At 40.9% G+C, this 26,550-nt stretch overlaps 2 protein-coding genes and 1 long non-coding RNA gene across 3 annotated transcripts in view; 2 read left to right on the top strand and 1 right to left on the bottom strand.

Annotated features, from left to right (window-relative positions):
- LOC145448180 (uncharacterized) overlaps nt 1-26,550 on the bottom strand; it is a 453,937-nt gene that overhangs the window by 149,903 nt on the left and 277,484 nt on the right. The gene's annotated exons all lie outside the window — the stretch shown is intronic.
- LOC145448172 (sulfotransferase 1B1-like) lies at nt 6,654-18,666 on the top strand. The gene is made up of 4 exons (XM_080326515.1): nt 6,654-8,219; nt 13,817-13,985; nt 14,058-14,295; nt 17,303-18,666. Exons 1-4 carry the CDS (start codon nt 8,054-8,056, stop codon nt 17,660-17,662), a joined length of 933 nt encoding a protein of 310 aa, XP_080182641.1. The 5' UTR covers nt 6,654-8,053; the 3' UTR covers nt 17,663-18,666.
- LOC145448166 (chromaffin granule amine transporter-like) overlaps nt 19,989-26,550 on the top strand; it is an 81,098-nt gene continuing 74,536 nt past the window's right edge. The window contains exon 1 of the mRNA XM_080326508.1: nt 19,989-20,007. The gene's annotated coding sequence lies outside the window, so the exon portion shown is untranslated. The remainder of the gene's footprint in view (nt 20,008-26,550) is intronic.

The following is a 26,550-nucleotide window of genomic DNA, read 5'->3' on the forward strand; positions in this document are numbered from 1 at the left end:
TATATGTTATTAAATATTTTATTCCTTTCCTACTTTCATTATTGATGAAGAAATAAACATTTAACTGTAATCCTGTCGTTTTTATACAGTCTACACGGCTATAGGAATACATCGTAGTGCCGACTATATGTTGAAGTAAATGCAGCGTCCTCCGTTGCTGCGTCGTATCCATGGCCATTGTCTCTCGACCAATCAGCGTAAAGTTTGGTTTACGGCCGTATAGGCAGATTAAACGCCAATCGCAGGGAGAATCATGCCAGAGAAGTCAAATTTCAGGTTGTTGATTGGAGCAGACTTTGAAACAGTGTGGAAAATAATGGGACATGAATTCAACAATACTGAACCTTTATCGGCGAGAGTGAAATTGGATGCTGAATGTAGATACCTAAAGGCATACCGTCGTGCGAAAATCAAGCAGGCTTTCATCCAGGGGCAAGCATCAAAGAACGCTCACATGATATAGTCGGATGCGCCATAGTAACCTTGACGGAAGAGAAGGGAATGAATGTAGGTAGACCCACCACTTCCCTACATGGAGAACGCACCTTTAAATTTTAGGCAGATCCACGCACCTCATCGATAATTGCCACTCTCTCACACCACCTGCAGCAGTAGGTAAAGGCCTCTGCATGGATCTATCATATCTAGCATGTCTTCGTGATTGGGCTGGTAAAGGGATCGGAACTGCTGTTTTAAAAATGGTCGTTGAGGCCGCCCAAAAGAAGAATTGCCATAAAGTTACAGTCACTGCGTTCAACTACTACGTTCAAACAATAGCGGAGAAACTAGGCTTTACGTATGAGACGGAGGTGCTGTATTCTGACTATGTGGACCCGTTTACCGGTGATAAAATATTTGACGGTATACTTATAAGCCTCCGCAAAAGGCTTCCGTGATGATGAAAAGATTGTGAATTGCCAAATGTGTTGTTGATCTCGCATTGAAGAGCGAACAATTGTAACTAATGATACTTGCTTCGAAGAAACTATATAACTAGACGAATTGTAATTTGTCTGAAACCTGCTCAAGAGTCAAATGCAGTGGTGCCACTCCCAGTGTTTTATACTATATATTTAGTGTTATTTGACTTGGCCTGGTGTTCTAGTGTTCTTTTTTCGTGGAAATAATTCAAATAACTGAAAATTCCATTTTGATGTGCTTTCAGGATTGTAACCAATGATCCCTCTAATTCAGTGGTTCTCAACCTTTTAATCTTCGCGGACCCCTTTTGGGTCGTCACGGACCCCCGCGGACCCCCTGAAGTATTAGTTCAAATTTTGCTCAATTATCGTACAATCGTCTTCAATCTACAATCAATGTGTCTTGTGCAAATGATAACAGTAGGCTAGTGATAAACAGCAACAAAATGACTTTTCCTGAAAAAGACATCATACTATTTTTGTAGAAATTGGGTTGAATTTTTTTATTTCAAAGCGAATTTTGCAACTGCATTTCTTGAAATACGTGGTCGTGTCTTGTAAATTCGCGCCTTCGATTTGATATGAACGAGTGCTGAAAATTCTTTTAGACAAAGAAAGGTTGTGGCGAATGTAATAATAACGCGTAACGCTTCCGACGACACATTTGGGTATGATCGCAACAATTACGCCACCAAAATTGACGAATAATGTATTTTTATTGGACATATAACGTCAAGCCTCTTCATTGCTATCTATCAGCTCATCTTAAAGTTATTATGGAAAAATGGTTATGTATATCACAGGAGAAAATGGATTTTTGTAAATATTATGAAGTGACCGTGATAAACCTTACTAGTCCAACTATTTATTTTTTACACAATCCCCAACAAAACATCTCTATACATCAAAAACTGAGATGCCGTAAATCAGCACCGAAGTAATGCTCCGGCGGGTATTTCGGGAGCTGATCCAGAAAGTTGACCTTTTTTAAATTTTTTTAGTCAACCGATCACGATGTGGGCATTATACCACTTTTTAAGGATATTCTCCCGGATTTGCAACTTTTAAAATTATGAAATAGTGTCCTCTTTTCAGATTTCCAAAATATGGTAACCCTAATTAGTTGGCTATTGGCAATTTTAATAACTAAAATGAGTCTGCACAGCAGGATATTTCACATGAGACGGTCATTCTGTTGATGGTTGATGTGGGTTCTACTAGTAATGAAGCGAAACTGCCACCTGATTTTCCTAATTAAAAAAATACGAATTAGGTTATCAACTATTTTGTAAACTTAGAGGCTTCGCGGACCCCCAGAAAATGCTTCGCGGAACCCCAGCGGTCCGCGGAACCCCGGTTGATAACCACTGCTCTAATTCTTCACTAGTTTGCGCGCACTCATCGGCTCACTGCGCGGTCCCTTGGACACACAACAGTGCGTAACGACTAAATATAAAGGTCATCACTTCGGATTTTTTGTGCGCAGCTTACATTTTCTGTGCGCAGAGACCGTGTCAGCAGTGCGCAATTATGATAGTGCGGAGCATGGACCGGGGCCGGATTGGATATATCCGGCCGGATTTTCTCAATTTTGGCCGGATTGGAGCAGGATCATTACTTTTTAGATACGGCCGGAGCCGGATCGGAGCCGGATCAGTACTTTTTTGATACGACCATAATCTTTATGGATAAGCATGACTTTTGTAACTAAATAACTACCAACCAACCAACCAACCACACGCAAGTAACCGCCAAGCCAGTGCGAAAGCAAACGACCCATATTTATAAATTCACGGAACAACCGTTCCGTGTAGAGCCGGAGCCGGACCAGCACTTTTTCCTGATAAGACCGGAGCCGGATCGGAGCCGGACCAGAGAATTGAAAAATCGGATCTGAGTCGGACCAGAGAATTTGTCGATCAACTCCGCACCTAATTGTGCACGCTAGCAGCTTAGAGGGAACATTGGTTGTAACAAAGCCGCATTTCTCCGAGTCACAAGTCAAGTCGAGCATGAAAACCCTCAAGTTATTTTAACGACAGTTTTAAAGCATGGAAGCTCAGGATACCTCCACCCGGCAAATTCAAAGGCATGCTCATTGCTCATATACTTCTCTAGAATCTATATCGGTTGTTTAATCATTTATACACGCAGAATGGTGAGTGCTATGTTCATTGAAACAACTGGAAGGTAATTTATATCGATATATATTACATATCCTTCCTTTAATACGCACAAGTTCGTCGGAGAATATATACATGGAGAAAAATTAGACTTAATGCGATTTATTGCCTTTAATATGATGTTAGTAAAATTGCTTGAGCATGTGCTCTCCATAGATACAATGTATAAAGGTCTATCACCAGTAAAATGCAAAATATATCCCGTTATATGTAGGGTTACATTTAGAACAAATGGTCGTTTCTTACACTTTGTTTAAAACATGTTTTAAACAGTGTTTTAAGCAAAGGCCTTTAAAAAAACATTGTGTCTTTTAAAGTTGTAAAATTATGCCGTAATTGTGTACCAGGCGTCACCAACCTTTTGGCAACCAAGAGCTACGACTTCGGTACTGATTGAAGCGGCGGGCTTCTATTCACTCCCGCCGTTTGCCCGTACCAGTCTGAATTTCCACAAAACGTGTTGTATTTGCCGACGGACGATTACCACCCGATATAGCCGACGTTTACCATGTTGGATGGTTGGGACCCTCAAAATAGTCGGTTCAACAGTTATATTTACCATATATTTTCAATTGTCAATGTCAATCCACTATGACATCATAATTCAATATCCATGACGTCATGGCTCTAATAAAAGGATACAAAAAACATGTTTTAAACGACGGTTTTGTTTTAAGCATTTTTGTTTTAAATTTATTTTTGTTTTAAAGGCAAACCTAGTTAGGCTATATGACGGGCATTCATCCATGCGATTGACGCTAGTCTGCAGGGTTTCTCTTCCCAGTTTTCAGAAGCGGTCCCGAGCGGCTTAGACATAACTCATGCCCGTTACTTTTATCCAGTGTTGGGATAAAGTCACTACCTTCGAGTCACGAGTCATTTCGAGTCATTGCACATTTTGACTCGAGTCAAGTCAATTGATTTTCGAAGGTGAATTGAGTCAAGTCAAGTCACTCGATTTTTGGAGGTGACTCCAGTCAAGTCAAGTCAAGTCACGAGTCAAGTTACAATTCAAGTCAATTTGCCTTTTCGAAGTATGAGGCATGGTTACGTCATTGCATTTTGCTAGCTGTCTGAACCACCGATTGCGTGGTCATTGATTTTGAACAGATGAACGAATATAGAGTTGAATATACGCGCAAGAAGGCATTGTATCGCTCACATATACGTAAAACTGCGAATTGCATAGCCTCAGTTTGTAATTACCAGCCGAAATGGAGAATAGAGAAACGAATTAATAAGATAAAATACATTACCCATATACAAATTGATATGATACAATTCGAGCCTGCGCCAATGGTTGAGTACTATATAAACTTCATTCGAATTCAATTTCAATGAAACAAGAGGTTTGGTTAAGGTAGGAACAGAGAACAGAAATAGACATTTTGCTCTTAAATTACTTTACTAGTTTACGACAACGTAAGCTGTAAGCTTCGATCACTTCGTTAGCGGTCATTTTTTTGTGAGTTAACAATGGAGGCTCAGTAAAACGAACGATCATTGAATGATTGGTCGCTCTCACGGGTTACACCAGCGTTTCGCAAACAATCCAAAGGTATGAAAGGTACAGTGATTTTTATCAACACCGATTACTTGATGACTTGAAATTGACTCGAGAATTTTGCTCCGGGTCACGAGTCAATCCACATTTCTGATACGACGAGTCAAGTCAAGTCAAGTCATTTTAACAAAGTGACTCGAGTCAAGTCAAGTCATGCGAAAAAGGTGACTCGAGTCACCCCACCACTGTTTTTAGCATTAATATTCAGAAACTGGCGGTATAGGGTGAAACTACAGCACGCAACAACATTTTGTGCCGCCCGTGAAAGTCTCAAGTGTAAAGAAACGGTATATAACATATTGTTAAAATTCCCGTTACTGCAACTGCTTGTGCAAACTTCTTCAAATCATGTTTTACCGTGAAATTGATATGCTATCGTCTTAGTGTTTTATTTTTAATACTATATATAAAGCGCAACACGCTCGACCTCGGAGCCCAGGTTTCATGTTCAGTTTGGTAGCAATTTTGTCAGTTCAATACACCAGAAAAATTGCGATGCAATGAAAAGGTTGCTAAACATCCAAGAAAGTCAACACGGAATCACGAGTGTGATTTTAGATTGGTCACGTCAGGCAGGATATTACCCTCAGTGCTGTAATTGAAAAAACGATCCGCCCGAGTGTTCGGTATAGTGGAGTATTTAGTTACGTACAACTCATCCATATCTTCGGTCACAACTGGTTAATGAGCTGTTCAAAGCATGATAGAAAATCGAAAAGTTGAAGATCAATGCTTTGCTTTCACTAAAAAATCGAATGGAAAGTATATTACGCATTGTTTGTGGCTTGTCATAATGAACCGTTTATTACAATTCGAAACGCCACCGAACATCCTAGTTATAGACACTATTTCTTAAAGTATGAGCTTCCTGCCAGATAAAATAAAATATATTTGAGGCAACAATGTGTTGATATCGTCTTCACAAAAGAAGGTGAAGAAGTTTCACACAGCAGTAACACAATAAGCCATTAATGAAGCGTATTGAAAGCTAGCATGGTTATAGTGCTGCTGTCAGTATTATGTACCCTCGAGGTTCAACCAAGAGATTCCACCATATATTCACATTTTCACCCTTGCTACTTGCCTTTCTATACTATCTTCTTTACTTTTCATTCAGTGTGCATGCCTCCTCTTTACATCGCCTATAGGCCAAGGTGGGTGTCTGATTCAATAGACTACTCCAAGTCGCTTCGGCACTTACCTATCTTTTCATTCTATCGCTTTTTTGTGGTGTATTGAACCGATAAAATTGTTAATAAACCAATGATGATGATAATGATGAATCCATCTAACCAACATGTATTCAAATTTCTGACAAATTTGTTATGGAGGGGGACCTGATTGCATTTTACTGTAGTGCGACCCGTTAAGGCTGGATTTAGATGTTGAATGCGGCCCTCGAGCTAAAAAGTTTGTCTGCCCCTACGGCGATAAGGAACAGGTTCATGTAGTGCCAACGTCAGGAATATATATTATATAACCATTACCGCGATAATGTGGTTTTCTTTGAGCGGAATATATCTGGTAACTTGAGCTGCGAAGCTTGTGTAATTGTGTATATGTTCAGTGACTTTACTATTTATGTTGTAGAGTCTAGAGTGTACTAAGATGTCATAGAAAGTTCATCCGTCATGAGGTTCCTTGGAGCCACAGGAATAACCATGATGAAAATGTGTGGAGAGCGTGATCAAAATTTGGCCAGGACGAAATTCGGCGCTACTTCGATATACCCCCGAGATCAAACATATCAAAATTTATAAACGGAAAAATATATTCTTTTGGTGTTGGGATTGGGATGAGATTGGAGATGTGGGTGCTGTATATTAGAGTTGGAAGTTGGTTACGGTTATGGTTTTGGTTAGGGTATCCCAATATTAGGGTTGTGGGTGAGGGATATTAGGGTTGTGAGTGGGAGGGTTGGAGTTAGGGTTGGAGGATGACGGATGTTAGGGTTGGGGGATAAAATATATCAGGGTTGGGGGTTTCGGATGTTAGTTCGGGGATTTTACCACCCGAACCCTAATATCTCTCACCCACAACCCAAATCTTGGGATGCCCTAGCCCCAATGATAACCGTAACCCACTTCCAACCCTAATATTCCGTACCCAACACGAAAAAAGAATTTATTTTTCCGTTTATAAATTTTGATGTTTGATCTCGGGGTATATCGAAGAAGCGCCCAAAATTCTGTGATGTCTCGGATCGATTGTTGCGTACATAATACTGATGAAGTTACAATTTAAAATTCGAAATGTTGCAGGGTTAAAGGCGCCTGTCGCCTCCTGGCAACGCTCCTGGTATAAGCGCCATAAGAATTTTTCAACAATGAACCGACGTTATAGACAAGGCTGTGACGAAACTTATATAGATTTTGGACTCTTCACACAGTCCGAAAATTTCGCTTTTTGACCGCTCCTCAATACTGCACGCTGTAGGTGACGAAATGTTTATACGTGTAACAAGGCCCGAAACAGCACTTCGTCAGGCTCTCCGAAACGTTGGTCTTAACGAAGTTTTCGGTCAGCATAAGGGCAGGCCTTTTCGGCCAAGGTTTTCCCTATGCCGATCGCTCTGGCACACTTCTCGTAGTAGCATGTTTATTGTTACGTGGCTGAAAACTTGATATGTTTGATGCGTCGTGGCGCGGTAATGGCCGACGCCGATATGCTAGGGTTACCATACGTCCTCTTTTACGATAATTTGTCCTCATTTTTGAAAGTGTCCTAGGAGGACGCCCAAATGTCCTCTTTTTTGAAAATTTTTGTTAAACGTATGTTAAAATCGGACTGAGATATAGGAAATCAGTACCCAAGAAACGGTCCAGCGGCTCTTTCGGGAGTGACTTTTTTAGTCAACCAACTACAAACTCGGAATAAATTAACCAATATTTCTAGATTTTACTCCGGTATTGTAATTCTAAAAATTTTGAAAAAGTTTCATCTTTTCAGATGCCCGAAACCCTACGATCACGCGTATTTTTTCTTGGGGGTAGGTTTCAAAAAATACTGCATAATTTCAGGGATTTCAAAACACTCTGCAGCCTATAATTTATGTTAATTCAAGACATAATTTTGGGCCCCGTCGAGCTCGTCCCCTCGATTGCGGGGATGGGGTGGGTTAGGTGCGGCAATTACGGTCCTGCGTGTAGCCCAACGCGCAGAATGAACTCTCCATCAACAACTTTTTATTTTTAAATATTCGCTGACAGAAAGCTTGCGGTTGAGAAAAACATTGCTCCTCCTTGCCGCATACTACAACGTTAAATCTCCTGACATGGCAAGAAAGGAACAGTCCTACCATACGCGATATCATAGTTGATAAACTCTATGTATTATGTACAGGAGACAATATTCATATGTTAGGGTGAAGTGAATGGATTGAAGGTATGAACGATAAGATCGACGCACGACCTGCAGTAGCGAAAAAGATCACCCTGACGAATGGAGTTGAATTGATCGTACCCCATGACTATTCCAAGGCCTCCATTGAAGCAGCAATCGATTTCGAATTCAGACCTAGTGACATAGTGCTTGCGAGCTACCCAAAATCAGGTCAGTTATAGACCAACTTCTCGTAAAAACTTAATTTGAATGTGAGCGATGTATTAATTTCCACCTTTGATCACTCTTAATTGTCATTTGTCCCATAATCCATGTAGAATTGAAGATTTTATATACCGAACGTACATAGGCGCCGACTTTTATTTCTGCATGGGGTGGCGACAGGCGCGTAGCCAGGGGGGTGTCAAAACCCCCTCCAATTTTGAAACGCAAACCCAAGTCCTTTTGAAATGACCATTTTGACGCTAGTATTCAGTTGCAATTCAAAAAGTCGTATTATCAGTCTTAAGCGGGGCCGCAACCAATTAACGAGAATCGTCTGTGCACGCATATCACATCGCACAATGCAAAGCGACGCGATCTCACGCAGAGATCATTGCCGCGCGCTCGACATTCGTCGCTGGACTGAGCAGTAACACGGCGCGACAATTCACAATTCAGGAACACGGAAGACAGACAAGAATTATAATTACAGACGCGCGTGGCCAATCAGTAATTATCCCTTACCGCCAACAACATGGGTTTTTACTTGGTATTGAGTAGCTCGCATCGTGACAATTGGTTGCTGATTAAAACATCGATTTTGACTGCGTTGCTGCATTTCCCGATTTACGTTCGCAAAGGATAATTGGATTAATATTATGGGCACTGGAATAAATTTTAACTAGCAGGCCCAAAAAATAAAACACTGTTCAACATGGCGCTCCGAGAATATTTATCACAAAAATGATTCACAGAATATTTAATGCGGCTTGCGGCCCTCATCGATGCAAATAATGCACTTTAATTTGTAGAAGGTGAACGTATATTTGGTCGTCAAATCGCGATAGGAGATGGTGTTTCTCGGAGCTCGCGATGAAATCTACGTTTCTATCGATGAGGTCGAATTTGTACATCTAATAAGGATCGTTAGTTTACAGAAATTAGCACAAGTACGCTCAGCAAAATACACAGTAGTGATCAATTTTATCGGACTGTACAATCGGCCGGCAGAGTTACGCTGATAACGAAATTGAAGACATGCCGCAAACCTGCAATAATCACAATTACAGGGTGCGCTAGTCATACCTAAATACCAAGATTCAGCAATGGCAACGAGCACAATTTGTTCAGACGCGGGCATAAGTTTTAATCAAAAAGATACATAAACACAAACAATATTACACTCGGAGATTGTTACTGTTTGGCGAAAGTGTTTCTGCGGACGGTAGCAGTCCTACATGCGGACGCGCTAAATCAAACCACCGACGATAGTGCACATGAGATATCGATGACCCATATCGCACACAAATGATTCTCGCTAATTTGAAGTACGCAGCATTGATAATACGAATTAGTGAATTGGCATTTTAGAAGGACGGGATTTCTAGTTATAAATAAGAAACTCCCTGGCTACGCACCTGGGGTTTTCATGCCGACAACGCGCTGGTTATTATCCGCCCGGGGCCTACGGCCGATCAGCCAGTCGAATTTGATTGTAAAATGGTGCGCTTCTAATCATCCACGTGTTATTGCAGTAATAGCAATATGAGCGCATGCCGCGACCTTAGAAATACATATCCCAAAGGTTAGAAATTCGATCCGCGATATGATTGCGCTCGATAGAGTCCGTCCAGCAATGAAGTTTATTGGAACATAGAAGGTTCCCGTTCAAACTAATCGAATAAATTCAGAATTTGCGCCACCGAGAATCTCGTGTCGCATCAATTTTGACAACGTAATTCAACGCCGTGCACTGCACAATTCGCATTATTAATAACAAGGCAAACACTGACGAGTGACACCGAGGGAATACGTGTGTATAAAGCAGACAAGACTTCAGATGATAGCAAACGAGACAGCGCGCGTCTAATCAGCAATTCCTAAACTTGCGTTTAGCACAGGGGCGGGCAACTTCTCCAGTCGGCGGGCCGGATATGGGAAAATTCAGGACTTGGTGGGCCGGATTGCTGAATTGATACATTATTTACCCATTTATCCACATATACCAGGAATAAATCGTACTTAATGAATGTATTTTAACGACAGCAATGTCACTTCAAAGCCATTTCACGCCGATAATGACGAGAACAATGTGGATTTGAGAATAGCATTGTCATACAGGCGCCGCCATGTCTGCTTCTCTCTGATCAATCAACACGCGGTGCAAGCGTGCAATCCTTAATTTAGATTTCAAGGCGTTCGATAGGCCCGGTACCCCAAATTTACCAAGATATAAATTCATTGGGGTTGAGTAGGTGACGAGATAGCGTCGTTGTTCAACTGTGTGGCCTAATGAATCTCGATATTGAATTCATGCGGCCCGCGTCCTCTACGAAATTTGAAAAGTGGCCCGCGAGCTGTTTTGAGTCGGCGACCACTGGCATAAGCGGTGTCTTACAAAAGCCTAGAAGTGTGCCGTGCTACAATTCGGCGGTTACGGAATCAAAATTAAGAAATATCAGCCTGGTGTAAATGACCATTGCAGTCGACAAACACCATGATTACCACAAACGACATTAGGGTTGAGTACATCGTAAGTGCTGATAATGCAAGTCTTCTCGCTTCGACGAACTTACGCGTAAGCTCCACTCTCGCACGCTACGCACACACGTATATAATACCAGACAGTCACTCAAATTCAACGTAGTAAGCATTAGCAAGTAGTGGGGAATCTCGGCAGACTGGGGCCGCGGGCCACATTATCATCTAAGACGGAAAACTGTCCGCGGGCCGGACAAAATCCCTTCGCGGGCCGTATGTTGCCCACCCCTGGTTTAGCACAATGGGGTTCCAAGTCTGACATCGCAACAATTGTTTGCTCATTATAAAGTCATTTGAGCTGCATCGTTGCATTTCCCGATGAAAGTTGGCAAAGCCTTGTTAAAGTAATGAATATGCGCACTTCGCGCAGGAATGACTTTCAATTCACAGGCATATATAAACACGCTGTCCTATTTCGCGCTCCAAGCCGCCAATTAAAGAGACTATCACGGAACTAACTCAAGAATTATTTTGTTAACGAATATGGGCGCAAATGAAATTTAATTAAAAGAACGAGAACGTGAATTCGCTCGTCTGGTCGAGAGAGAAGAGGGTGTTTCTCAGCGCAAGCGTGTCGAAATCGACGTCGTAAATGAGGTTGCTTCGATTGTCTGACTACTAACCACGGACTACAAATTATTGGGGCCTTTTAAGCACTAGTTCGTCGTCGCCAACGAAGCTGCGTATTCAATTATTCGTGCGCGTATCGGTTAAAGGTAAATAGTTGGCATTTATACGCGCTATCACGGCTCGCAAATTGACAGCGCTAATGATTAGAAATCGCAGACGGCGGGCGTTCAATCTTATTGTATGGGGTGGCCGCCACCCCATAATTGTGTCATGGGGTGGCTGCCCCACCCCACCACCCCGTAACTCGGCGCCTATGTAACGTATATTCCATCCGCTCTTGATGTAAAGAAAACATAGACTTCTTATGCGTATATATCAAGAATATCTAGACTTCTAGATTTCTAGTTATCCGTGGTATACATATAGGCCCTATACATATTCGTGCGGAGCGGATCGACAAATTCTCTGGTCCCAGTCGGATCCTGTGTTTTAAAGCTACGGTCCGGCCACGGTCCGACTCCTGTAGGCCGGATTCTAGAAATTACAGTGATCTGGTGCGAAAAACTACGATATTAATTATCTGCTCACACGATGATAATGAATATTGATTGAAACAATGCAAACAAGACATTAAAAACTCAAAGATTAAACCCAACCCTTATCTGAAATAATTTTGCCAACTTGGACTTAGCATGTGGTATACTTTCATGAAGGTTTCACTTTAACTATTGATTCGATGGTGGAAGGGGTTAAGGCTGTCATATTCTTACTAAAATGTACTGATCCGCCTTCGATCCGACTCCGGCCGTATCAGAAAAAGTACTGATCAGGCTCCAAACCGGCTCCGACCAAAAATGAAAAAGTCCAGCCGAATATCCAATCTGGCCCCGGTCCATGCATGCTCCGCCCTAATACCTAGGCCTATATACAGGGTCAAATGTTGTATAACAGAATTCCGTGAACTGATCAAGTGTGCATAAAGTATAATACGGTGAACAAGAGACTATTATGCAATTGCAGGCTACTATATGCTAAAAACAGTACGATAAGCATCGGTAATGTAAGCAAATGTCTCCAAACCGGAAAAAACCGCACTCCATGATATTCCTACACCACCGCCTAAGGGGAGATTGCTTCATTTGCGTTCTAAGAATGATTTTCGACGTAATCATCGAACACCTCGAATGTTCCAGAGAATCCTTATTGGCGCAAGCAGATATTCAATGACATTTCAATGTAATGCGGAGGCCACATCACCTAGAATTTAAAGAACATATGTATGACAATATGATACATAGCAGTGGTTCTCAACTTATTTTGACCTCGCGGACCGGTAAAACTTGAAAATAAATGTCGCGGAGCAGTAAACCTTGAAACATCGAAATTACCCCTACATTTAATTACGACAAACGTATGCAACGCAAATGTAATATTGTAAATTTCATTATACCGTTGAAGTTTACGCAAGGCAAAGCTCGCGAAGTCCTAAGACCACTCACTAACTTGACCGTGATTGTTCGGTATCCTTTGAAAGGAATAAGATTCTGTTTGCCATAGACCCTATTATACTGCTGGTATCGCTGAATTGCAATGTCGAAATTTAACGACGTTTGTTTAATAGTATTTAACAGCTTTCACATATAACTTATCCGAAACGAGTCGTAGACTACTTTTAAACAGTTTCGTACTGAACTTGCACAATCGTGATATGCGCTCAAAGTAGACCATGAAATCTCTATTACGACACCATGCAAAAAAGTACGTTACAAACTTCTCACTCCATTTTTAATTTGATGTTATATTTCTCTAATTAATGTACAAGTATTCAGCTTCCCGCATTTTGCAATTGAGATTTAAAATTTTAATATATGTCGCGAACTGGAGGGAAACTTGCCACGGACCGGCTGTTGAGAAACACTTATATAAGGGGTGTTTGTTTTCGGCCGTTTACTGTTTAATAGCGTAATGGTGATGCGTCCGGCTTCTTGATCGGTAGGTCGTGGGTTCGATCCTCGGCCGGGAGAGACCAAAGACCTGATTAGTAACACTGGTATCCATGACTTCCCTGCTTGGCGCTCATGCATTACTGGGATAGCATGGAGGGGTGGTGCATGACTTAGAAAGCCGTAAAGACTATATCTGCACTTCCTTGTCCAGCGCCATATGTACATCACGCACTCATGGTATGTATATGCACAGATCGTGTGTATGTGTAGTATCAGTCGGTGTATATGCCGCAAAAACATCAAGGACAAAAGTAAACTACGTCCTTCCTTTCAACCCCCCCCCCCAATTTTTGTCAGGCAACGCCCTTGGGGTGGAGCCTAACTAAACTTCCAGAACCTGGGAATGTATTCTGTAGTCGACCTCGGTGATACCGGGCATGCATAAGTATGGAAAAAGCTATTCAGGCCCGACACCAACCCGAATTATATACTCCGTATGTGGAGACGTGATATACAAATAAGAATGTCGTCCAAGTATGTATATAACAGGTACTCAATGGACGGCAGAAATCACTTGGCTAATATGCAACAACGCTGATATCACGTCTGCCAAATCGGTCATGTTGGAGGATCGTTTCAGACAGCTCGAAAAGTCGCCATCCGCCGGTTCTCTGAATCAGCTTGATGTATTGAACGCATGGCCAGAGAATCAGACAAGGTATAGTCAGTGTACTACCGGCAGCTAAATTTTTCAATGTTAATCCTATATTGTTGATTCGATGTAGAGTAGATTCATCCAGACACACTTGCCAATGGAGCTGCTGGAGAAAAAGTTGCTGTGTTGTCCAACAGTCAAGCTGATATATGTAGTGAGAAATCCGAAAGATACTTGCGTCTCCTTTTATCACTTTCACCGAATGAAAATGGAATATAGCAATCCCGGCCCGTGGAATGAATTCGTGGAGAAATTCGTCCGCGGCGAGGTCACCCGAGGATCGTGGTTTGAACACGTTCGCGGATACCTGTTGGTACGAATTGAATCAGTCTATGGCATTTTCGACTTTACGTTAAAAGTATTACCCTGTGTCATGGTCGACAATTATATCCCTGTAACAATCGATCTATGATATTCTAGTCCAGTGCCCTTCAACGTTTTTGATCGCGGCCCAGCCTTTTAACATTTACTTGAAACTCCTACGCCGATGACCACATAATATGATTCCGTAGTAAGTCTAATCCAGGGATGTTCAACCTTTGCTATCCACGACCGCATTTCGATTACATATATAGCACGCGGCCGCATTCCAGCGGAGATTCACCATGGTCTATACCTGGACGACAAATATCCATGCTAAATTGGCTACTGGGAACTTCGCACCGCGGAAAGACCTTGTGATGTTTTGTGCCATCACTGTTTTCCTGAGACGTACCTTGCGTATAAAAGTTTCAAATTTTAGAAACAGAACAACCCCACAGGCCAAATTCGCGAGTATTAATGTTAGGAAACGTTATTGGAATTCGTTTTCTAATCCCGCTGAGCGAGAAAATATTTTCAACCTCATGAATGAATTTCGTCGATAACATTCGTAGTTTCGCATATTACTGTCAAACATTCATCCATTCCCAGCCCATCGTGATCAGATTAACCGATAGAGCTAATGGAGGGGGTATCTTCATAAATTTTATGATGTTGCATCTTCCAATTGTTATTATTCACTTTGTTGCATGTTTTTATTTCTTGACCTTCCATCAGGATTGTATGCTTAGTCAAAATATATTCGAATTGCCCAAAACCTTCATTCGTGAGACATAGCCTACACGGTTTCAACTCGGTATTTCTTTAAATCCTTTTTCTTATGCAGCGCGCAATTGTACGGTGGAGCTGAGATTACAAGGACACTATATTATATCAAACAAGAATCGCGCTAAGCGAGACGTACATTTTTAAGTTGAATTAATCTCACATATACAAGCTAATTAAATTATGAGTAGACGCTAAACGGCCTCAAAATTATTGTTTTACGCCTGCTTGCGGCCGTATGTCCGCGCTCCGCAAGTCCCAGGCCTAATCTAAATAAGGATGGGAAAGACTGCAAGTTATAGGAAATGCTAAAAAGTCCTACTAATCAGTGCTCGAGGTTACCGGACCTCCATCTAACACAGTGGTTTTTAAACTCATCACCTTACGCCGATATCTTCACGATGTCATACGGGATTTTGTATCCAGAATGAAAAAATAAAACGGAAAATAAATTTCCGCATTGAGACAACGTCACAACACTGTGATGTATATGATGCCATCATCCGCAGACATGAGACTTTAAGAGTCAGGACCGTCTTGTCCCCTCTAGCTATAGAAGCCACTGAACGCAGGTATATCAAACCTATGTATATACATCAGAGGTGGTCAAAGTAGTCAAGAAAGCTACTCAAGTAGAAGTAGCGACGAGGAAATCTACTCAAGTACGAGTATAAGTACTTCTGCCATAAACAACCTAAAACTACTTGAAGTAGAAATAGAATTGACTGACTTTAGAAGTATTCAAGTAAGTAAGTAGTTGTGAACACGATCCTAATTCGTTCACATGGATTGTAAAAAGGTGCAAATGGAGCTATGCGAAAGGTGACGTGCTTGATTCATATTGATGCATACCAACAGGTATCCAATTTTCGATAGCATAAGCATTCATCCACATCATGATAGTATTGATATGGAAATGCGATACTAATCCTCTGTTTTCTCTAACATCACGTTTTAGAAAATATCGTTTAGTCGTTTAGTTTAGTCGAAGAACAATACGGAAAAGTTGTACAGGATGCGGTGTAAACACTTTGCGCAATTAGAAAGCGTTAATAAAAATATGATGGACCGTAAAAATGCCCTATTCTGTAGCTTTATTTCCGGAAATTAAAGGCATTACTACACTTGCTTTTATACTTCAACATGTATGTTATCCAGACAAAAGAACTGATATTAATTATAACTCGAAGTACATGATACTGGGAATTAAAAGTGAAATATAAATACTACTTCTAAAAGTGGAACATGTATTTCATGCCTTTAGTCCAGAAAGTTTCAAAGGTGGTATGCTAAAACAGCTCTAAAACTATAAAAAAAAGTCAGTGTCCACTTTCCAGATTAGAACACGCCATGGACGCCATGGACATGCTAGATTACGATATGACAAGTATATAAATGCTAGATTGCGAAACATCAATTTCAAACGTTATGATGAGCCATATATACTGATATGAATTATTTCATATGGGCGAATGGCGACAACGTGGTGTGAATGGAACCACGCCAACCCGCTACCTAAATTGTATTCATCGATACTTTCGTGAAATCATACTGGTCACTCCGCATCGACTGCGCGCGAAGCGCTACGAAAATTCTTGGCTTTACTCAACTTTTATGAAAATTAAATGTTGATATTCCGTGAAAACAGCCCCGATATTTCTCAGGCTATCTTCCTGATTTGCAGATTGAACTACTTCTACTTGACAAACTGAAAATAGCGAAAAGTAAGTAAGTAGATCACAAATATTACGAAGTAGAAGTAGAAGTAGCGAAAATCAGATCTACTTGAGCAAGTACCAGAAGTAGATGAAAACTACTTGAGTACTTCAAAAAAGTAGAAGTACTTCGTTACTGATCACCTCTGGATATACTGCAAAACTATATGAATGAAGGTAACAACATTTGGTTGAAAATCATAACATTGTTATTGGGAACTGCGCTCTAAATAGGATGTATGGTCTCAAGTGAAAGGTAAATGGGGACAAGAACTTTTGGCGGTAGCCATGTTCTTCACAAAGCCACCGTTATTCGCACTGCGACTAACAATTTTCACGAAATGTATCATTGTACTCTAACTGTAGTCTAGCTGTGGCATCCATATCCGAGATCGAGACTTTTCGTCGTCACGTTGTAATCTACATGGTGACCTTATTCGTTCGAGTTACGATAAATCATACGTTTCATATGCCTCCGTCTCTCACTTCCATGGCCGTTACATAACGTATTTGTAACAGGCAAATGAAAAGTACAACTTCGCGCACTTCGTAAGCTACGAAGACATGTCGAGCAATTTAAGGAACGAGGTCATAAAACTGGCCAACTTCTTGAACATGAGAGACCTTTCGGAAGACCAAATTAGCACCATCGTCGAGCATTGTACTTTCGCGAATATGAAGGATAACAAATGCGTGAATTACCAGCATTACCACGAAGACGGCAGATATAACTTTGAAGTGTCGAAGTTCATGCGGAAGGGCATAGTTGGCGATTGGAAAAATCATTTCACGATCGAACAGAGTGAAGCATTTGACGCAGTATATGAGGAGCGAACAAAGGACTGGCCATTGCAACTGAAATTTCACCCCGTGGCATAACTGCACTACGTTTAAAACGAAAGTTGATAACTCCGCTTTGGACTTGAGAAATTACATTTTACCCATCATGATATCACGCCGAGTCTATAGTTTCCAATGTTGAAAGCTGTGTGTGTATCATTATTTCAGTTGCGATCTGTAAGGGATTCATGTAGCTAGATTCTAGGCTTGTCAGCGCTATGCGATTGGCATAAGCGGCGTATTAAAAAATGCATGAGTTGGGAAAGTCGACCATGGTATAGCCTATTCTGGCAGCTCGGGAAACATAATAGTATTGTCGGCCTGGAGCAATATGACCGGTCATGTCGATTGTCGAAACACCGAGAATACTAAAAAACAACAATTATTACGCGACACATCATCGCTGTCGGGTTCCTGTGTTTAAATATTGAATAAACTAATCTAGCACAGTGGTTCTCAACCGCAGGTTTGCGGACCGGTGTCGGTACGTGACAAGTTCCCTGCCGGTCCTCCAGACATTAGAATGTTATATCTCAATTCCAAAATGCAAGAAGTTAAGTGCTTTTTCATTGATTAGAGAAATTGCGAACTTATTAAGAAGTGTGTAACCTATTTTTGCATGGCGTCGCAATAGAGAGTTCACGGTAGACTCAAGCACAGTGCTTTACAAACCTGTGTGACGGTTCGCACTTGTGCGAATGAAAAAAAAGATGCCGTGCAAATGACAAAGGTGGTGTGAATAGTCCGAATAAAAAATCGGGAGAGTGCGAGTGAAAATCGTGAATAATTGTTAATTTTCTGACGTGGAATAATTCAAATGAACGTAATAGAAAATTCAAGGACAGTGAAACACTGTAACTGTTGTAGTTGAGACGCAATTGTAAAAACTTATGTAACTTACGACGCACCATTAATCATAGCTCTCACATATCGTAGTGAATTATATTTTCGCACTTTAATTATTACGTAACGAAAAGCCTGGTTTGAAGCTGGTGTAGAGAGAGAGAGAGAAAGAGAGAGTCTTTATTTTCATCCAACCAAAATACATGACACACGGCAGTGGTGGTGGTACAGAAAATATGCATGCACACTTGCACAGTATTCGGTATTAGATAGGAATGATCGATAAGACCGTGAAGGTCATCTAGTCCGATCACACCAGCATCAAACAGGTACACTTGACTCTAAACCGTCTGGCTGTAAAAAATGTTACGGTAGTTAATAAAAAAATAAAAAAAATTAAACAATGGTAGCAAATGATCAACGAAGCAATGTCTGGGCGAGGTAGGGCAACAGTGTTAGTGTAACGACAAGAGGTGGTCAAGCAGGGCTTTTTTAAATCTATTATAAGGCAATTCACGGATATGTGGTGGTAATGCATTCCAGATGATAGAACCGGAGTAGTCAATAGATCTCTTGGTTAGGTTGCCATTGGGTGTGGGTAAGTAGATATTTCCTTTAGCTAAACTAAAAGACGCACACGATTTCAAATTGGCATTTCTGCACTGGCAATTAATTTTTCTCTGCGATATGGCATTTTTTTGTGGGGTTCTGATTGCCAGGACAGGAACATTTGGCGCCAGCCATTTAGGCGCCTATGGACGATTAAATATATATGTATATCGTATATATATCGAAGTCGGTCAGCAGAAAGGCAGTCCTTTTCCGCCAAGGTTTTCTCGTTCTGGCGCACAGGGATATCTAGTCTAGATATCCCTGCTGGCGCACTTCTCGGAGTCGCATGTTACATGGCCTGAAACATCATATGTCTTGGTGCGTCATGGTGTGATAATGGCTGACGCCGAGATGCCCATTTCTATAACTCATGCGTATTATTTCTTGGAGGAAGGGTATCCAATAAGCAAGAAAAATGCGACCACGAAATGGCGCGCAGCGCGAATTTTTTTTGAAAAAGTTGCCTAAATTTCCAAAATAATACTCTATAATTAATGTAAATTCACGAAAAAATTGTGGGCCCCCTTCGAGCTCGAGCCCCCCATCCCAATTGGGGGTTTGGGTGTGGCAGTTACGGTCATGGACGTCAATATAGCCATTTCAACGCGTCATCGCCCCCCTATCGCTACCTTGGCTATTTTCACCCCCCTGGACCGACAAATCGACCCCTGGGGGGCGATATCGCCCACGTTGGGAACCACTGATGTACACGATACCTAACGACGACTCGGACCACATAATGCCACAATACCGAAGTACATATTGGCGTTTTAAACATCGTCAAATGTATCAACTGGGACAATCAAATGACATAGTTATCCCATAAAATCATTATCTTCCGTCGATTTGCCAACAATTTCGACGAGGACTTGGAAGGGAATATAAGCTACCGATATTTTTGGTCCTTTGGAGTATTTGGTTGTATTAAGGTAAGCATCGTATTGTGAGCCGTGAGCCTTTGCGATGTGTTGACCCTTAATATTGAACCAGACTCTCCAAGCACTCTCACACCTAGGAGAAGTATGGCCGTCAGGCCTTCATGCTCCGACACGGGATCTCTTCAGCTTGACTGGCCAAGTATCCCAGGCACAAGTATGGTAGCGGCGGGACAAGCCTCCACAGACGCCCCCAGCCAAAGCCTGCTTGTGCCAGCTCTTTGGAGCCAACAGGGCAGGGTTTTTTCGCCGGGTCCTCCGTTTTTTTCCCAAAAACCCCTGTTGGTCGCACCCTATACCCGAAGAGAACTTAAGAAGAAGAAAAAAGACGAACCGAAGTATGGGTTCTTCGTGTCCTTTCGACACTTAGCAACCCTATTACCATCGGGGAGTGCCTACAGCTGGGTGGAATATCTCAGCTGTAGTCACAACTATCCCCACGGGGGGAGGTTGGCTGTGGCCCCTCCAGACCCCTAAAAAAAAAAAAAGCTACCGATATTACCCCTTTAACAAGTTATACAGCTGTAGCCAACATCACAATCGAACGGATTTGGTTTTTATGATAGAATAAACATATGAAATCAAGATTGACCCGTCTATCAGACAACGGTATCAATTTCATTGGTTGGTTGAATAAGCATCATTCGCTCACTGCCTATAATACATGTAGGTTAATTCGCTCTTGATGTTGTGTGATTGCGGATCAAGCTCATAGCAGAGTGTCGCTAAATATTCACTAACGGAAAGCTAGATATTTCGAGCAAACTGTTGTAACAAAGCAGGTACATTTTTGAGATTGTCAAGGTGCATGCTCGTTTAGTGTTGATTTTTTATGCTGCCAGTGCGATGCATAGAGTGGCCCGCAGTTGAAATGCAATAAATTTCAACCAAATATGTCATCATGAAGTGAAACTTGTAATATATGAAAAAGGTTCACAGTGCAGAACCTACCAAGGTTCGTTTGTGAACGTGAACCTCTAAATTTCCGAGATTCACACACAGAACGCGAACGTGAACCTCACGTTCACACCATCCCTAATGCTGGCCTCAGTGTTGTTGAAGAAGTTAGACGATGCATGTTTCAAGCTTTGGACAAACCTAAAATTGAAGCTGAAACTATAGGTTTACCGGCATACACCGCTTAAATGATATGTTTGGATTTTTGAATTTCCACGCGCTGCTGCAAAGCGAAAGTCACAATTTGTTCACCAGCGCTTTTCGAAGCACTTATGACGACGAGGTGGACTTTTTGGAGTTAGCCGCGAAAATTGTCATGCCTTATACATTTGAATTAGGGATAATATAAATCAGAAGATTGCTAGCTTTTCGTACAAACCAATATGAGGCGTCTAGGACGAACACAAATTAGGATATGATCATATGAAGTTGTTCAACTTGAGATTTTAAAAGGGTTAAGAGGCTGGTGCGGAGCAGTGAAACCACGTTTTATCGTAGTGCAACAGCGTTTGATGTTTTTCGGTGGTTAGTTAATACAAAGCTACTTGATTTGACACGATATTTATGCTCGTGTCTGAAACTTTTATCTGACCATCGGTGTTTCAATTGCGAGCTGTGTGAGGAGCTTCTCAAAGCTCGAACTGATTAAGTCTTATTTACGTTCTACCATGAATGATGATCGGCTATCAGCTCTATCCATTCTGTCTATAGAAAGAGACTACGTTCAAAAACTTGAATTTGACGATATTATCGCTGATTTTGCTATGAGGCGGCTATTGATTTTCTATTTGCACAATACATTCGTTCGCTATTTTTTGTCTTTATTATTTTTGGCCTTATGAAGGTTGAGACGGTGATGCTGAGACCGGGCATATTATTTGTAAATATTTTTATTGACAAGATTGCTTGAACACGAATCTATGTCGAAATATGCTGCGGTCTACTTAGGCGGGGGCGGCATTTTAAGCAAGAGCCAGGGGCGGCATGCTGCTATGCCAGTGACTACAACTAGAACTAGAACTACTCAAAAACCTGTTAGTTAGTTAGTTGACCGTCAACTAACTAAATGTTTAGTTTGTACAAGTCTGCATGTAGTGTATTTCGCCCTTGATGTTGTGTCATTGCGGGTCAAGTTCACAGCAGAGAGCCACTAAATATTCACAAATGGAAAGCTGGATATTTCGAGCAAACTTTTGTAAAAGCACGTAAAATTTTTGTGATTATCAAGGGGTATGCTCGTTTAGTGTCCATTTTTGTTATGCTGCCAGCGCCACGCATAGAGTGGTCCGCAGTTGAAATGCAATAAATTTCAACCAAAGATGTTATAATGATGTGAAAATTGTAATATATGAAAAAGGTTCACAGTGCAGAACCTACCAAGGTTCGTTTGTGAACGTGAACCTCTAAATTTCCGAGGTTCACTCACAGAACGCGAACTATGAACCTCGCGTTCACACCATCCCTAATACATGTCCGTAAATCGTAGGATACTACTGTAATATTAAAAATGAATTCCTTTCATGCGTCAGGCTTGGGTCTCGAGATGCCACAAAAACTTAGATTTCGGTGGTGGTCTAAAAAGCTGCTTTACCGTTATTAAACTGTTATGAATTCTCAAGATAGATTGAGCTGATGAGTAGAACACACAGTATCGTGAGATTATTTGGTCTTATTATTTACTCGCGAGACAGAAAATGGCAAATCGAAGAAGAAAAAAAACACAAGTTGGAGCAACGTATCATGAAGTAGAAAGCTCTGATGTGCCTACTCTCCTCGATCGTTTTGGACATTCTTTTCCAAGACATAAGGCAAAAGCTTCAACACAAACATGTGAGATTTTTTACCCTTTCGACAAACTGGAGCCTCCGGGTCCTTTGTGTCAGCTCTCAAAAACGATTTCTGCCAAAAAGCATTATTCACTCGCGAAAAATACGCTGTATTTTAAATAGGAGTGCAGAACAGATTTTATTTGGCAAAACAACTCGGATCTTGAAAAGTATGGAGTCGTTTTTTTTTGTGATAAGTTTGCATTACTCTTATAAGAGCAATCGTCATAATAACCGCACGAAATAGCCCCGTATCGTTGTTATTGTTTTTGATATTTATTAGGGTTGCCATACGTCCTCTTTTAAGAGGATTTGTCCTCTTTTTTGACTTTTTTGAAAGTGTCCTCGGAGGACGCCCTTTTGTCCTCTTTTTTGAGATTTTGTCCTCTTTTTCGAAAATTGACGTCAGATTTAGAGCAAATTGCGAGTGATATGCCGTAAATTAGCACAGAAGTGACGCTCCGGCGGGTATTTCGGAGCGAAAAAACGGTGATTTTAGCTCTGAGCAAAAAGATAACTTTTTTTTTTAGTCAACCGATCACAAAGTGGGAAAAATTCACCGATTTTTGAGAATTCTTCCCCGGTTTTGCAAGTCTCGAATTTCTGAAAAAGTGTCCTCTTTTTAGATTTCCAAAATATGGTAAGCCTATATTTATGGTGTTTGTCGACTACATGCAATGATCATTTACAGCAGGCCGGTATTTTTGGTTTCGTAACTCCCGACTTGTAGCACAGCCCACTTCTAGACTTTTTTAAGACTTCACTTACGCGAATAAGATGGCGAGGAGTTCGTGCATTTGACGTTGGTGTCGTTTGTCTCTTATTTGTCTAGGATTAGTAATTACCGCCAATCATTATTTCCTCGTGTGTCGTGCTTCGTATTTAACCCTGTGTTTTGTTGTCTACTGTTCTTTCGTTTATCTGTACACTGGATCGTGTGGCTGCCTTAAAGTTATTTTGCTCATAATATACTGATTTCATATTGCAACCTCGTCGTATGAGTTATTGTTCAAACAAGACCAAGAACATAACAAGGTTGGAATTCCGGAGTCGATCTCGATCGGACTCGAACCCACAACCCATTGATGTTTCAGCTTCGGATAATACCACTACGCTATCTCGCCACAAATCCCCGTATCGTGGTAACTGCGTATCTTTTCGAAGATTTTACTTATTCGTGACGTCATTAGTCACTTTACTTCAGTATCGAAGATTCAGCTTGTAGTTTCGACAGTAACCACACCCCCTCAGGTTAAGTGCTAAAAGCATGCGACCCCTCGACCAAATCTACTTTTCAAAACGACTTACTTGAGTAGTCTTCATTTACTATTTCCGTTTGAAGTTTTTGAAGTCTTCTACTCGTAATTACGTGGAAATTACCGCCATTACTTGTACTAGTACTCAAGTAGCAAAGTAGTAACTTTGACCATCTCTGATACACAGGGCAACAAAAAATATTTTTTCAAAAATCATGATATGAGAGATCGGTTTAGGGGTATATCAGGGGCGCTGAGTCCGAAAATGGCATTAGGTTTGCCGAATTGGCTCTATTTTTTGAGATATTGCCTCTTCCTACATATGTCATGACAAGTAGTATGTTTGTGAGTAAAACATAGGTTAACTCGCGCTTGAGGAAGTGAATATGGGCTTAGATTAGTTTATATCATCTCCCATGTAGTACTAACATGTGCGTTGAAGTGCACTGATAAAGCAATAGTTAGTTTTATCCTGAAAATTATCATTTTGAGACTATTTTTTCCGACAGATTACGTCAATTGACACCTACCTCTTTTAAGCCACAGAGAGAGTCAAATGACACCTATCTCATCGCCGATGATTAGTGGGCTCAAATTTAACACGCTTTCCGGCGCTTTGTAATATTAGATACTGTCCCACGCTATCATTTTCAGAAATTTCAATTCATGGGTGTTTTATTAAGTGCGTTAAAAATTGAGTGATCGCTAGACAGACAAAGTGTGGCAATGACCTGGATTTGTTTTGCTACATATGTTACGAGAATATGTTGAACATGAAGCGATTCAATATGTGAAATGTCACCAAGTGCACTTACAAGGAGTAGCCTACTTTGGTATGACGTTTAGAGATCAAGATAAACGCAAGGAACCGTAAACGTCCCGCTAGCAATAATCTACAACTTCGCGCTTATGGATCGAAAGGTAAAGTCTAAATGATGCAATTTGTAATCCCCGTAGTTTTGTGCGAGCGGAAGAGCCACCATGATGATTGATATTTTTACATGAATGAGATGTAACGTTGTAATAAAAACAAGACGTCATAGCACTTCCTCAACATTGACTCTGCTTTACAGCCAATTACCCACTCTCCTGAAATTCCAGCTGCAGCTTTACGTCCCTGCTAGATCTGATTTCGAATGATGCTACGATATAGGATGTAGTGGAAGATGTACCGGCAGTAGTAGGCCTATATGCTGTAGAAAATCCATTAACACCGAATCCGCAACATTATTACGAATACAGAGTAAACCAACGCCTTTTACTCGAGATCAGCTAAACAACTAAGGACTTGACTTGTGTTGGACGACAAAAAAAGAAACTATGGGCATAACGTGGATGTGTTGTTCACGAACGTTCTTGGCTCAAGGATAAGCATGAACATGAAAGTTCAGTATCATCGCTTCCCCCAAAACCCGGGAAATATGAGAGAGGAACGAGGTGGAAGGTTTCTTCTATAAATCAAATAAAAGGAAGAGAAATATCAATTTAGTTGGGATGCTCACATTATGACTGATTACTGCCACCTGCCTATTGCGAATATGTCCACATCAAAATTGTACAAGAGAACTTACCTACAGATGACTTCAAGCTAATTTGAGTTAATAACAGGAGTTGCATCTAGAAACTTTACTAATCCACATTCGATATTGATTTATTTATACGAGAAGATTGTAATACTCATTGGTGAACAAAAATATTGCTAGCTTGTTTATTTCGTCTGTGTTTACAAATTGTCGTATTTTTGTAGGTTCAGGCATACTTGGTTTGTTTACCGAATTAGTGCTATTTGTTGTTCACTTCAAGCAAATTGATCGGTATAGGGAGCTTATTGTCACAAATTACAATATATTAGGAGAATCATAAGAAAATACGAATAAATAGAGTATTTTTGTGTTCGATATGTGGAAAAATAGATTTATGCAGCACGGTTTCGTTCGTTGTGTTCTAATTTCACACATTCTCGTGGTTTCAGTACAGACGGGCCTACTAACACAGTTAATATAGGCTGTTAGGATAAAATGTAACCGAGTTTGAACAAAATAAATAAACTAAAATAAAAATATCCAAATTAGGTGATATCTCGGAAAATAGGACCAATCTGCAGAAACCAATACCATTTTCGAGCTCAGCGTACCCGATTTACCCTAAAATCGTTCTTACCTACCTTGATGAAATTTGTTTGTTGTCCAGTGAAATAGGACGTATTTCTCGTTACTCAGCAATTAGGAAGTTCTTAAAATCAGGGAAATGCACCAAATCACAACAACTTTGCATTTTGCAGCGGCAGAAATACTGTCTATGATTGGATTACGGCGTTTTCTTGGATCGAAAAGACTTGTGCAACGTCAGAGTCTCAGACGGATCTCAGATTTTATTGCTTTATTTGTTGAAAGAAACATAAGTTCAAAATTTGGTCGGATGACTTGATCATAGGTACATATTCTAAAGCAGATGTGACTTTCTTCTGCTTACGCTTAAGTAAACTTATCTGTAAACAG

Source organism: Botryllus schlosseri, chromosome 10 (assembly GCF_051294905.1).
Source record: "Botryllus schlosseri isolate E-star chromosome 10, Bs_hap1, whole genome shotgun sequence".
Taxonomy (NCBI): Eukaryota; Metazoa; Chordata; class Ascidiacea; order Stolidobranchia; family Styelidae; genus Botryllus; species Botryllus schlosseri.